This window comes from Artemia sp. Qi Xiang Cuo, chromosome 18 (genome assembly GCF_049724085.1).
Source record: "Artemia sp. Qi Xiang Cuo chromosome 18, ASM4972408v1, whole genome shotgun sequence".
Lineage (NCBI taxonomy): Eukaryota > Metazoa > Arthropoda > Branchiopoda > Anostraca > Artemiidae > Artemia > Artemia sp. Qi Xiang Cuo.
The window spans coordinates 30,153,859-30,168,304 of record NC_142811.1 but is presented as its reverse complement, the minus strand read 5'-3'; the positions used below and the strand labels follow the sequence as shown (position 1 = coordinate 30,168,304).

Here is a 14,446-nt window from a genome sequence, read left to right as displayed (position 1 = left end):
TAAACTAAACTAAAACTCTAACAAAAACTCTAAGCTAAGACTAAAGCTAAAACTATACGCTAAACTCTTAAGACTCTAAGCTAAACGATAAGACTCTAATCTAAAACTATAAGAAATTAACTAAAACTAAACTAAAATTAAGATAAAATATACACTATATGCTAAGACTCTAAGCTAAAAGAACTAAAATATTAACGTAAACTAAACTAAACTAGACCACTAACAAAAACTCAATTCTATGACTATAATTAGCGTCTATAAACTAACTGATACAACAAAAAAAAAATATTAATCCAACATAAACTCTAAGCTATGACTCTAATGTAAAACACTAAATTCTTAACTAAAACTAAACTAAACTAGAACTCTAACAAAAACTCTAAGCTAAAAAACTCTAAACTCTTAACTAAAACTAAACTAAACTAAAACTCTAAGCTAAGTCTCTAAGGTAAAACTCTAAACTCTTAACTATAAATAAACTAAACTAGAACTCTAACAAAAACTCTAAGCTAAGACTCTAAGCTAAAACTCTAAACTCTTAACTATTACTAAACTAAACTTCAACTCTAACAAAAACTCTAAGCTAAAACTCTAAACTATTAACTAAAACTAAACTAGAACTTCAACGAAAACTCTAAGCTAAGACTCTAAGCTAAAAACTCTAAACTCTTAACTAAAACTAAAATAGACTAGAACTCTAACAAAAACTCTAAGCTAAGACTCTAAACTAAAACTCTTAACTATTACTAAACTAAACTTCAACTTTAACAAAAACTCTAAGCTAAGACTCTAAGGTAAAACACTAAACTATTAACTAAAAGTAAACTAAAATATAACTATAACTGAAACTCAAAGGTAAAACATCAAATTCTTAACTAAAATTAAACTAAACTAGAACTCTAACAAAAACTCTAAGCTAAGACTAAGGTAAAACTCTAAACTCTTAACTAAAACTAAACTAAACTAGAACTCTAACAAAAACTCTAATCTAAGACTCAGCTAAAACTTGAAACTCTTATCTAAAACTTAGCCAAACTATAACTTTAAGTAAAACTCTAAGCTATGACTCTAAGCTAAAACTCTAAATTCTTAATTGTAACTAAACTAAACTTTAAGTCTAACTAAAACTCTAAGCTAAGACTCCATGGTAAAACTCTAAACACTTAACTAAAACTAAACTAAACTAGAACTGTAAATAAAACCAAGCTAAGACTCTAAGCTAAAAGCTCTAAACTCATACATAAAACTAAACTAAACTATAACTCTAATTAAAACTCTAAGTCTAAGATAAGACTCTAAACTAAAACTAAACTAAACTAGAACTTCAACAAAAACTCTAAACTAAGACTCTAAGTTAAAAATACTAAACTCTTAACTAAAACTAAACTAAGCTAAAACTCTAAGCTAAGACTCTAAGCTAAAACTCTAAACTCTTGAGTAAAACTAAACTTTAACAAAAACTCTAAGCTAAGACTCTAAGCTAAAACTCTAAACTCTTAGCTATAACTAAACTAAACTTCAACTTTAACTAAAACTATAAGCTAAAACTCTAAGGTAAAACTCTAAACTCATAACTAAAACTAAACTAAACTAGAACTCTAACAAAAACTCTAAGCTAAGACTCTAAGCTAAGACTCTAAGCTAAAACTCTAAACTCTTAACTAAAACTAAACTAGAACTCTAATTAAAACTCTAAGTATAATCTAAAACTCTAAAATAAACTAGAACTTCAACAAAAAACTATAAACTAAGACTAAAATATAAAAACTATAAACAATGGATAAAAACTAAACTCAACTAGAACTATAACAAAAAATTTAACCAAAGACTCTAAGGTAAAACTCTAAAATCTTAACTAAGAATAGACTAAAAATCTAAACTACTTCTCCAATGTAAAACACCAAACCCTTAACTATAACTAAACTAAGCTGGAACTCTTACAAAAACTCTAAGCTAAAACTCTAAAGCTAAAACTCTAAACTCTTAACTATAACTAAACTAAACTAGAACTTCAACACAAACTATAAGCTAAGACTCTAAGCTAAAGCTCTAAACTCTTAACTAGAAGTAAACTAAACTAGAACTATAACAGAAACTCTAATCTATGACTCTAAGCTAAAAAATCGAGACTCTTAACTATAACTAAACTAAACTAGAACTCTTACACAAAATATAAGCTAAGACTCTAAGCTAAAACTCTAAACTCTTAACTAAAACTAAACTGAACTAGAACTCTAACTAAAACTCTAAGTTATGACTCTAAGGTAAAACTCTAAACTCTTAACTATAACTTTACTAAACTATAACTTTTACTAAAATTCTAAGCTATGACTCTAAGCTAAAACTCTAAATTCTTAACTATAACTAAACTAAACTAGAACTCTAACTAAAACTCTAAGTTAAGACTCTAAGGTAAAACTCTAAACTCTTAACTAAAACTTAACCAAACTAGAACTTTAAGTAAAACTCTAAGCTATGACTCTAAGCTAAAACTCTAAATTCTTAACTGTAAACTAAACTAAACTAGAACTCTAACTGAAACTCAAAGGTAAAACATCAAACTCTTAACTAAAATTAAACTAAACTAGAACTCTATAAAAAAAACTCTAAGTTAAGACTCTAATCTAGAAATCTATACTCTTAACTAAAACTTAGCCAAACTAAAAATTTAAGTAAAACTCTAAGGTATGACTCTAATCTCAAAATCTAAACTCTTAACTAAAACTAAACTAAACTCCAACTCTAACTAAAACTCTCAGCTAAGACTCTAAGCTAAAACTCTAAACTCTTAACTAAAACTAAAATAAACTATAACTCTAACAAAAACTCTAAGATAATACTCTAAGCTAAAACTCTAAACTCTTAACTAAAAATTAACCAAACTAAAACTTTAATTAAAATACTAATCTATGACTATAAGCTAAAACTCTAAATACTTAACTGTAACTAAACTAAACTAAACTAGAACTCTGAATAAAACTATAATCTAAGAATCTAAGATAAAAACTATAAAATCTTAACGAAAACTAAACTAAACTAGTACTCTAACTTAAACTCTAAGCTAAAAACTCTAAATTTTTAACTAAAACTAAACCAAACTAAAACTCTGAGCTAAGTCTCTAAGGTAAAACTTCAAACTCCGATCTATAACTAAGTTGTGGGTGAAAGGGATGGGTACTTCAATTTGTAAAATGGGTTTAGGACGGTCACTATTGCCTGGTTTTGGGGCATACAAAAAGCTGTAAAGTAACGATGAGGATGAAAAGGATTGGTACTTCAAGTTGGAAAATGGGTTTAGGAAGGAAATTAAGAAAAGAACTTGTTCTGAAATGGCTTTTGAAAAGTATTGCTTGCTGTTGGGTATTCAAAAAGCTGTAAAGTAAATTTTTGGATGAAACGGATGGGTAATTGAATTTGTAAAATTGTTTTATGAGAGACATTATTAAAAGAAATAGGTGTGAATTCCCTTTTAAAAATATTTCTTTATGTTGGCTCATTCAAAAATCTGTATAGTAAAGTTGTGGGTGTAAAGGATGGGTAATTAAATTTGTAAAATGGGTTTAGGAGTGATATTAAGAAAAGAACTTGTTGTGAAATGCCCTTTGAAAAGTATTGCTTGATGTTGGAGCATTCAAAAAGCTGTAAAGTAAAGTTGTGGGTGTAAAGGATAGGGTACTTTAACTTGTAAAATGGGTTTAGGAGGGACATTAAGAAAACAATTTGTTCCTAAATGCCTTTGAAAAGTATTGCTTGGTGATGGAGCACTGAAAAAAGCAGTATAGTAAAGTTTTGGGTGAAAAGGATGGGAACTTCAACTTGTAAAATGGGTTTAGGAGGGACATTAAGAAAAGAACTTGTTCTGAAATGCCTTTGAAAAGTATTGCTTGGTGTTGGAACATTCAAAAAGCTGTAAAGTAAAGTTGTGGGTGTAAAGGATGGGAACTTCAACTTGTAAAATGGGTTTAGGAGGGACATTATGAAAATAACATGTTCTGAAATGCCTTTGAATAGTAGTGTATGATGTTAGAACATTCAAAAACCTTCGTATTTAAGCTTGTGGTGAAAAGTAAGAACACCTCAGTTTGTAAGATGAGTGTAAAGGGAATGCTATGAAAATAACTGGTTTTTAAATGCCTTTTGAAAAGTATTTACGTAGGTTGGAGCATTCAAAAAAGCTGTATAGTAAAGTTGTGTGTAAAAAGGATGGGTACTTCAATTTGTAAAATGGGTTTAGGACGGTCACTAAGAAAAGAACTTGTTCTGAAATGCCATTTGAAAAGTATTACCTGGTGTTGGGGCATTCAAAAAGCTGTAAAGTAAAGTTGTGGGTGAAAAGGATGGGAACTTCAACTTGTAAAATGGGCTTAGGAAGGACATTAAGAAAATAACTTGTTCGGAAATGCCCTTTGAAAAGTATTGCTTGGTGTTGGAGCATTCAAAAGGCTTGAAAGTAAAGTTGTGGGTGAAAAGGATGGTTACTTCAACTTGTAAAATGGGGTTAGGATGGACATTAAGAAAATAACTTGTTCTGAAAAGATATAATAAAGCCTTAAAAAAGTATTAAAAATGGTGGCTCAGGGGGCCCTTTGGGGTGCCGAGGGACCTTTGAGGACCGGGGGCTTCCTTGAGGGTTGGATTGGGGGAGCAGAACCCTTTGGGGATGGGGTCGAGGACCTTACAACACTGTTCAAATTGAACTTGAGTATTATAATGACCAAAAAGTTTCACCCTCAAATTCTCTTCTAAAACCTCTTCTAAAATCATCTTTTAAAATATCTCTAACTGTTTTGCCAAAATAATTCCCTAAAATTTCTAAAACGGATACGCCCAAATAACCCCTAAACGTAATTTCTGCGTGTTCCTTTTGTTTTTGGTATCCCTGCGCTGTCACATTTCAAATTACTAAGAAACCCTTTCGTGAATCAATAATTCCCCCTAGAAACAACAAATTAATTCCCCTTTCTTGACAAATCAATCAACCATGACAGTATCTGTCAGACATTAAAAAACTTCGCCCCGGAAACAATTCTACTCGTCGAACTCCAAAGATATTAATAAACTTTACCCCGGAAACATTCTCTTGGAAATACATCAAAGACATTAATAAACTTCACCCATTCCTTTTTCATGACAAATCAATCAATCTTGACATCACCTGTCAGACATTAATCAATAATCCAGAAAGCACCCATCAAAGTGAGAAAAATCCTGTTTTTCATTCTCACTTACAAAAACCATAAAACAGACACAATATGATTATAACATCAATGATAAACAACAAATAAATTGACTGGCACTAAGAATCGTGCAAAAAATAACAATAAATGTGAGACAAATCCTGATTTTTTAAAGTAAGAATATTTCTGTTTTTTCGCTCTCAGTGACAAAAACCATAAACAAAGTGGTTCGTACGGGAGCTCATGAGGCCTTTCTACTTATGTCGATCATAAATAATCACTAACATCGCAGTACTGATCTCCTAAAACCAAACTGGTTTGTACAGGGTGTTCAAACTTCAACAAAAATTAGCATTTGAAGGTTTTGAGCTTGTTGGTTACAAACATGAGGCTAATATTGTAAAACAAAAGTTCAAAATCAAAATATACTTGGACGTTTTTGACAGTTTGCACTTTAATTCCACCTAAGCTGGTATATAAGGATTTTAATGGTTGCTGATTGCAAATATCAGGTCAATGTAGACTTCCAGAAAGCGAAACAGGTTAAGTAAAGGTTTCTCCAGTAATTAATGTATTACATTTTGCTGAAATAAGAGTCAATCAAAGATTTTCAGTAGCGACCTAAAATGCGTCTTTTAAATCTCCTCATAAAAAAACCTCCCTCTGATCCTTGCATATTTAAGCAAGTACCTTTTTCAATTCAGGACTATTCAATGACGATGTAAGGAATAGTTTTTTATGTTTTAATATTATCGATTAAGAATCATTAAGATCATAGTATGATTGTGCGAAATCAAAAGAAAGCAAACAGATATCTCACATTGACCGTTTGATTTCCATCAAAGCTGGAGCCCGTTGACTGAAAATGTTTAATTAAGTATGGAACTGCCATTAGAAGCACACTTTAACTGTGACCCTCTAAACAAGGGGCGCTGTGCTAAATTATGCAAATAAACCTATTTTAAGCAAACAGGTTTTAGATATATTTGATTAAAACTGTGGGTATTGTGCACCTTGTTGAAATTGGGGCCGTGAACTTGTTTAGGTCAGCATACAGGGTCCCGCGGCCACAACTCTTTCTCCTCATGGTTCCTGAACGTTAAGGAACCATTTTAATGAGTGATCTTAAATTGTCAAATGATTATCCTAAACTAAAATTGGCAAGTTCATATGCGAGTACAAGTATTGCATGATGTTTGTTCATGTGTCAGAATCAAGCAATCAAAGCAATCCTTGGTCTGTGTAATTGGAAACAAACCCCTGGGCCCACTTATTCCCTCGCCCAAACTTATAATTATAGACACATTGCACTATTTTTATACTATTTTCCAAACGTCATTTGATACATTTGAAGGCCTAAAGTAGGGTCCTGAGGCTCTCAGTCCCGTCCTATCCGCCTTTACAACAAAGAGACGTTGTAGCTCTTTCACTTCGTTTCGCTTAGACCCGTGGTTGTTACGTTAATCTGGGAATGGCCAAAAGAGATCAAACCACTGTCCTAAATTAAAAGGCGATAAGCATTTATTTCACGATGTGCAGCTGATCTCTACGAAAATTATACCTAAGGCTTTTTGAGGCTGTCCACATCGCAATAGGCTATTGATTTATTCTTACTATTTTTAGGAACAAGAAAAGATAAGGAAAGAAGAAGAAGATAAAAAGAAACACGATCAACAAAGATTAAAAGATGAGGTAAGAAAAGCGATAATAAAAGTATATGCTCAGTGAGACATTTCATTATCGGCTTTTGTACTATTGCATCAGTGAGAAGGTGTTGCACACTTCCTTGCATGTAACAAAGAAATTGGTTACTTTCTTGGGTTGTTTTAAGCAGAAAAATGAAAAGGTTGTTGATATATCAACAAGATGAAGTGCGCTTCTTTGGTTTTAGTCTGAAATGTTTGGTAATTTCTTTTTATCCGCTTTTCTGTTCACTCTCAAATTATGACCAAGGTATACCCCAAGGGTCTACTCTAGGGCCAGTACAGATTCTAGTTTATGCAACTGACTTTTTTTTTCTCAACTAAAAACGAAAATCCTTATGCCGTTGTCTTCTATGTCACCGTAAATTTTCCCCTGCCCATAACTTTTGTTCCCATCTTTGAATCCTCTGGTTGCTTTTACTGATGATAACACCCTTGTTGCTTCTAGAAGAAGAAAGACTACGCTCGTGCAAAGTAGTAGACCTCTAAACAAAAAATCGCGAAGAAAGGAAGAAAACGAGGACAATTAACAGCCAGTGAAAAAATTGAAAAATTATGCAAATATTTCGGTCAAGACCTCTGCTTGACCGTCCTCAGTGCAGAATAAAACTGATAAAATTATTAAAACCAAACCTTAAAATAAAACACAAAACTAAAATTGGACGACCCTTTCCTAGTAACGGTGAAAGGGTAACTGAATAAAAAAACAAGTCTAAATGGCATTTCAGAATTTCATTTTGCGTAAAGCACTTTTAAAGGCTGATCGCTTTCCAGTTTGATTGTTATCGGAGACTCTATTCGATTGCACAATATAACTTTGTGGATGTATGTAAAAACAATCAGAATTAATAATTTTGTCATAAATGGGACTTAGAAAAATTTCTCCAGTGTCTCTATTGAGAGCTACTTTTTGGTGAATGTGCTTTTTTATTTCAACTGCCTCCCTGAAAACTTGCGTGAGACCTTTGACGGGGGCAACGATAGAGGCCTCGTCAAACAAAATGAAATGGTGTGGATTCTCGTACACATGTTGCGCCAAGGCGGAATCAAAAACCTCAGGCCTTTGGCGTAACCTCATTGCCTTGTCGATTGAAGGACTTGTGCTCAGATAACCTCTCCCCCAATTGCTGTTGGGTTCTACCAACATATCATCCACCTTGAATTTTCTATTTATAGAAAGCCTACGCATAACGATAGGTATTTGCATTTTTCCTCCAACCACTCCCTGCATAAAAAGAGGAGTTGTTATTTCTTTGGTTGACCGAGTAATAAGAATATGCTCAGAGCCTCACATAGACTCAGAATTGAACTATATTAAGGACATTTTATTTTGCAATGGCTACTCTATAGAATTACTTGAGCCTATTATAGACAGAAGACGAAAAAAGGCAGAGGGGAGTGCATCAGGTCCACAAGCCCCAACAGATACCGTCCCATTGGTGGATGATAAGAAACTTTTCACTGTTCTACCGTACATTCCAAAATTGAGTGATAAATTGAAAAGAATCCTTAAAAAACATAAACTTAGCGTCACCTTTAAGAATTCAAATATTACACAGAACTTTTTTAACAACGGCAAAGATAAAACCAGCCCCATTCTGGGTAGTGGTGTTTATAGAATTCCTTGTTCTTGTGGCTGTTTTTATGTTGGTAGAACCCAACAGCAATTGGGGGAGAGGTTATTTGAGCACAAGTCCTCAATCGACAAGGCAATGAGGTTACGCCAAAGGCCTGAGGTTTTTGATTCCGCCTTGGCGCAACATGTGTACGAGAATACACATCATTTCATTTTGTTTGACGAGGCCTCTATCGTTGCCCCCGTTAAAGGTCTCACGAAAGTTTTCAAGGAGGCAGTTGAAATAAAAAAGCACATTCACCAAAAAGTAGCTCTCAATAGAGACACTGGAGAAATTCTTCTAAGTCCCATTTATGACAAAATTATTAATTCTGATCGTTTTTACATACATCCACAAAGTTATATTGTGCAATCGAATAGAGTCTCCGATAACAATCAAACTGGAAAGCGATCAGCCTTTAAAAGTGCTTTATGCAAAATGAAATTCTGAAATGCCATTTAGACTTGTTTTTTTATTCAGTTACCCTTTCATCGTTACCAGGAAAGGGTCGTCCAATTTTAGTTTTGTGTTTTTATTTTAAGGTTTGGTTTTAATAATTTTATCAGTTTTATTCTGCACTGATGACGGTCAAGAAGATGTCTTGACCGAAATATTTGCATAATTTTTCAATTTTTTCACTGGCTGTTAATTGTCCTCGTTTTCTTCCTTTCTTCGCGATTTTTTGTTTATCATGATTAGCCAGTGTGGTCTCAGAAATTATTTAAGTAGACCTCTACGCGAGAGTCTTCTTTAGCTTGATGCTAACTCTCTCGCCTTAAATATTTTCAAATCTAGTTTTCTATTTTTGTTTTCTAAAAAGCTCAAATATATGTTTCTTGGGCTAATTCTGAGAATTCTCTTATATCATTCGTATGTTTTCTTGTTTCCCAGTTATATAGATGTCCGCTTTTCCTTCTTGTCTTAAAACCCATTTTAACATCTGTATTAAAGTCATAAATCTAATAAAGGAACAAGTGACTGAAGATTTATTTTACAGGGAAAGTTGGGAATAGCAATAAAAGGATTGAAAAGCGATCTGGCCTTAGGTGGCGAAAGTTTAGCAAATTGGATTGTGAAATGTGCTGGTTCGGAAGATCGAGAAAAGATAAAGAAAAATTTGAGCATGAAGTTTGAAAAGGGAAATGTGCTTAGCGATGTTAAGAGAACTTCAGTAATACTCCTAATCAGAAAGGTGGTAAGGGTGACTGGAGTAGTAACACAAGGGTTATCACTATTTCTGTAGGAATCAAATTACGCAACATGGCAATACTTAGTAGACAAGAGATACTTTAGATAAAGTTTTAAGAGAAGAACATTGCAGTTTCAGAAAGACGAAGGGATGCATCGACAAAATTTTTTCTCTTAGCATAATAATTAAGCAGTTTCTGAATCATCAAATCCACTTGGTTATTAGCTGTATAGATTAAAAATATGGATTTGATTCAGCTGATAGAGAAGCTTTAGTCCGGTCCTAGACTTTTATGCAGGGCTGGAAAAGGGGTGATTGGAACGATTGGGCCCAATCGGACCTAGCGTTTGAAAGGGCCCCGCGCCGCCATCAAAATGAACAATTGATTTTCGAAATCATAAAGTGTTCTTGGAGAACAATTGATTTTCGAAATCATAAAGTGTTCTTGGAGAGAGATCATTTTCCAGGCTAAAACCAATAAAACAAAGTTTACCGGTATTTACCCCCCCCCCCCGGCAAATACCCCCATGCAAAATACCCCCCGTAAAAAATCCACCGAGGAAAACATTTCCCCCGCGGAAAATATCCCCCCCCGGAAAATACACCCCGTGGAAAATACCCCTCGAGGAAAGTAACCCCCCGGAAAATATCCCACCGTGGAAAATTTCACGTTGGTTTTCCAAATTTGAGAATTCTATTTGAGTTTTTTTTTTTTTTCGTAGGGGGAAGGAATTTTGGTACTTGAGCATTATACGCCACTCACTTATGTTTATGCTGTGTAAAAATCGAGAACAAACCGCTTTCTTTGTTAGTATCTTTCAGGTTAGCGTGAGATAAGATGAATAAAAGTGACAGAATAGAAGTAGGGAGGCCCCAATAGAAACTACGAGAACACATGTGCTGCCATCTATAATCAAGTCTAACGCTGACAGGATATAATTTATTCATGGATTATTGATCCACTAACGGGTCAATGACACCTTTTCAAGGTCAATTTGTTTGTTTTTTTCTTGGATGTCAACATAAGTTCACATCCACAATTACTGGATGTTTCTTGGATGTCAACATCCGGTTGGAATACTATGATAAAGAGGTGACATCATCAGATAAGGAAATCATTTTCTTGAATGTCAACATCCGGTTGGAACACTATGATAACAAGGTGACATCATCAGATAAGGAAATTTCAATATTGGTATATTCTTATCCGAGAGTTGAAAATACAGACAGGACAAGCTAAGTGACTGATAAAATTTCTTCAGGAGACCAAATAAATTTGAATGTAGAATCGAACATCGTAAATGATGTGAGGGAATGGAAACCCCTATTAAGAGATACATATTATTTTTTTTATTTGGGCGGTTCTCGACTGTGTTCGGTATAATACACAACTACCATTGGAATAGTGTTATAAGTTCCCCTACACCAACCCCAAAGGGCCCCCGGGCCCTAAAGGCCCCCAGGCCCCCACCGGGCCCCCCGAGCCCCCAAGGGCCCTTGAGCCCCAAAGAACCCCCCTCCCCTCATCCCCCTCCTCTCCTCCTCTTCCCCTTCCCCCTCCCCTCTTCCCCCTCCCCTCTTCACCCTCCACCTCCCCACCCCCTTTAAGAGTTGGAATATTTCAGTACTGTTTGTCGTGGTTTACCATGTCACTGTTACATTCTTTTGATTTTTCAAAGTTCATTTTGGATCATTTTCGTTGAAATGCAAGAGTTGGAATATTTCAGTAGTGTTTTGTCGTGCTTTACCATGTCACTTTTACATTCTCTTGATGTTTCAAAGTTCAGTTTTTTTTTGTTGAAATGTAAGAGTTGGAATATTTCAGTAGTGTTTTGTTGTGGTTTACCTTGTCACTGGTACATTCTCTTGATGTTTCAAAGTTCATTTTAGATCTTTTACGTTGAAATACAAGAGTTGGAATATTTCAGTAGTGTTTTCTCGTGGTTTACAATGTCTCTGTTACATTCTCTTGATATTTCAAAGTTCATTATGAATCTTTTTCGTTGAAATGCAAGAGTTGGATTATTTGAGTAGTATTTTCTCATGGTTTACCTAGTCACTGTTACATTCTCTTGATGTTTCAAAGTTCATTTTGGACTTTTTTTTGTTGAAATGTAAGAGTTGAAATATTTCAGTTGTGTTTGTTGTGGTTAACCTAGTCACTATTACATTATCGTGATGTTTCAAAGCTCATTTTAGATTTTTCTTTCCTTGAAATGTAAGAGTTGGAATATTTCAGAAGTGTTTTCTCGTGATTTACCATGTCACTATTACATTCTCTTGATGTTTCAAAGTTCATTTTGAATCTTTTTTGTTGAAATACAAGAGTTGAAATATTTCAGTAGTGTTTTGTCATGGTTTACCATATCGCTATTACATTCTCTTGATGTTTCAAAGTTCATTTTGGATCCTTTTCGTTGAAATGCAAGAGTTGGATTATTTCAGTAGTGTTTTCTCATGGTTTACCATGTCACTGTTACATTGTCTTGATGTTTCAAAGTTCATTTTGAATTTCTTTCATTGAAATGTAAGAGTTAGAATATTTCAGTAGTGTTTGTTGTGGTTTAACTAGTCACTGTTATATTCTCTTGATGTTTCAATTTTCATTTTGGATTTTTCGTTCCTTGAAATGTAAAAGTTAGGATATTTCATTAGTGTTTGTTATGGTTTATCTAGTCACTGTTATATTCTCTTTATTTTTCAAAGTTCATTTTTGATTTTTTTCGTTGAAATGCAAGAGTTAGATTATTTCAGTAGTTTTTTGTAGTGGTTTACTTTATCACTGTTACATTCTCTTGATGTTTCCAAGTTCATTTTAGATTTTTTTTTTTTGAAATGCAAGAGTTATATTATTTCATTAGTGTTTTGTCGTGGTTTACCATGTCACTGTTACATTCTCTTGATGTTTCAAAGTTCATTTCGGATTTTTTTCTTTGAAATGTAAAAGTTGGAATATTTCAGTAGTGTATGTTGTGGTTTACCTTGTCACAGTTACATTCCCTTGATGTTTCAAAGTTTATTTTGGATTTTTTTTTTGTTGAAATGTAAGAGTTAGATTATTTCAGTAGTGTTTTGTCGTGGTTTACTTTGTAACTTTTACATTCTCTTGATGTTTCGAAGTTCATTTTAGATTTTTTTGTTGAAATGTAAGAGTTAGATTATTTCAGTAGTGTTTTGTAGTGATTTACCTTGTCACTTTTACATTCTCTTGATGTTTCAAAGTTCATTTTGGATCTTTTTCGTTGAAATTTAAGAGTTGGAGTATTTCAAGTAGTGTTTTGTTGTGGTTCACCTTGTCACTGTTACATTCTGAAGATGTTTCAAAGTTCATTTTAGATTTTTTTTCGTTGAAGTGTAAGAGTTGGAATATTTCAGTAGTGTTTTGTCGTGGTTTACCAAGTCACTGTTACATTCTAAAAATATTTCAAAGTTCATTTAAAAATTTTTTTCGTTGAAATGTAAGAGATGGAATATTTCAGTAGTGTTTTGTCGTGGTTTACCTTGTCACTGTTACATTCTCTTGATTTTTCAAACGTCATTTTAGATTTTTTTTTTTCGTTGAAATGTAAGAGTTGTAATATTTCAGTAGTGTTTTGTTGCAGTTTACCTTGTCACTGTTACATTCTCTTGATTTTTCAAAGTTCATTTTGGATCTTTTTCGTTGAAATGCAAGAGTTGGATTATTTCAGTAGTGTTTTCTCATGTTTTACCTTGTCACTGTTACATTCTCTTGATGTTTCAAAGTTCATTTTGGATTTTTTTTTGTTGAAATGTAAGAGATGAAATATTTCAGTTGTGTTTGTTGTGGTTTACCTAGTCATTATTACATTTTCATGATGTTTCAAAGTTCATTTCAGATTTTTCTTTCCTTGAAATGTAAGAGTTAGAATATTTCAGTAGTGTTTTCTCGTGGTTTACCATGTCACTGTTACATTCTCATGATGTTTCAAAGTTCATTTTGAATCTTTTTTGTTGAAATACAAGAGTTGGAATATTTTAGTAGTGCTTTGTCATGGTTTACCATATCACTGTTACATTCTCTTGATGTTTCAAAGTTCATTTTGGATCCTTTTTGGTTGAAATGCAAGAGTTGGAATATTTCAGTAGTGTTTTCTCATGGTTTACCTTGTCACTGTTACATTGTCTTGATGTTTCAAAGTTCATTTTGAATTTCTTTCATTGAAATGTAAGAGTTGGAATATTTCAGTAGTTTTTGTTGTGGTTTACCTTGTCACTGTTATATTCTCATGAGGTTTCAAAGTTCATTTTGAATTTTTCTTTCCTTGAAATGTAAAAGTTAGAATATTTCAGTAATGTTTGTTATGGTTTACCTAGTCAATGTTACATTCTCTTGATTTTTCAAAGTTCATTTTGGATTTTTTCCGTTGAAATGCAAGAGTTAGACTATTTCAGTAGTGTTTTGTAGTGGTTTACTTTATCACTGTTACATTCTCTTGATGTTGCTAAGTTCATTTTAGATTTTTTTTTTTTGAAATGCAAGAGTTATATTATTTCATTAGTGTTTTGTCGTGGTTTACAATGTCACTGTTACATTCTCTTTATGTTTCAAAGTTCATTTAAGATTTTTCGTTGAAATTTAATAGTTGGAATATTTCAGTAGTGTATGTTGTGGTTTACCTTGTCACAGTTACATTCCCTTGATGTTTCAAAGTTTATTTTGGATTTTTTTTTTGTTGAAATACAAGGGTGGAAATATGCCAATAGGGGTACGTCATGTTCGACCTGTTCACCTTTATATTC

The 14,446-nt window shown here is 33.1% G+C and overlaps 2 protein-coding genes across 4 annotated transcripts in view; one reads left to right on the top strand and one right to left on the bottom strand.

The window, feature by feature from the left end:
* The window catches only part of LOC148941400 (glycoprotein-N-acetylgalactosamine 3-beta-galactosyltransferase 1-like), an 880,586-nt gene that overhangs the window by 245,064 nt on the left and 621,076 nt on the right, over positions 1-14,446 (bottom strand). The window lies entirely within an intron of this gene.
* The window catches only part of LOC148941403 (glycoprotein-N-acetylgalactosamine 3-beta-galactosyltransferase 1-like), a 190,913-nt gene that overhangs the window by 108,943 nt on the left and 67,524 nt on the right, over positions 1-14,446 (top strand). The window contains exon 10 of the mRNA XM_089104560.1: positions 6,801-6,869. Coding sequence (XP_088960686.1) covers positions 6,801-6,869 — 69 coding nt within the window. The remainder of the gene's footprint in view (positions 1-6,800; positions 6,870-14,446) is intronic.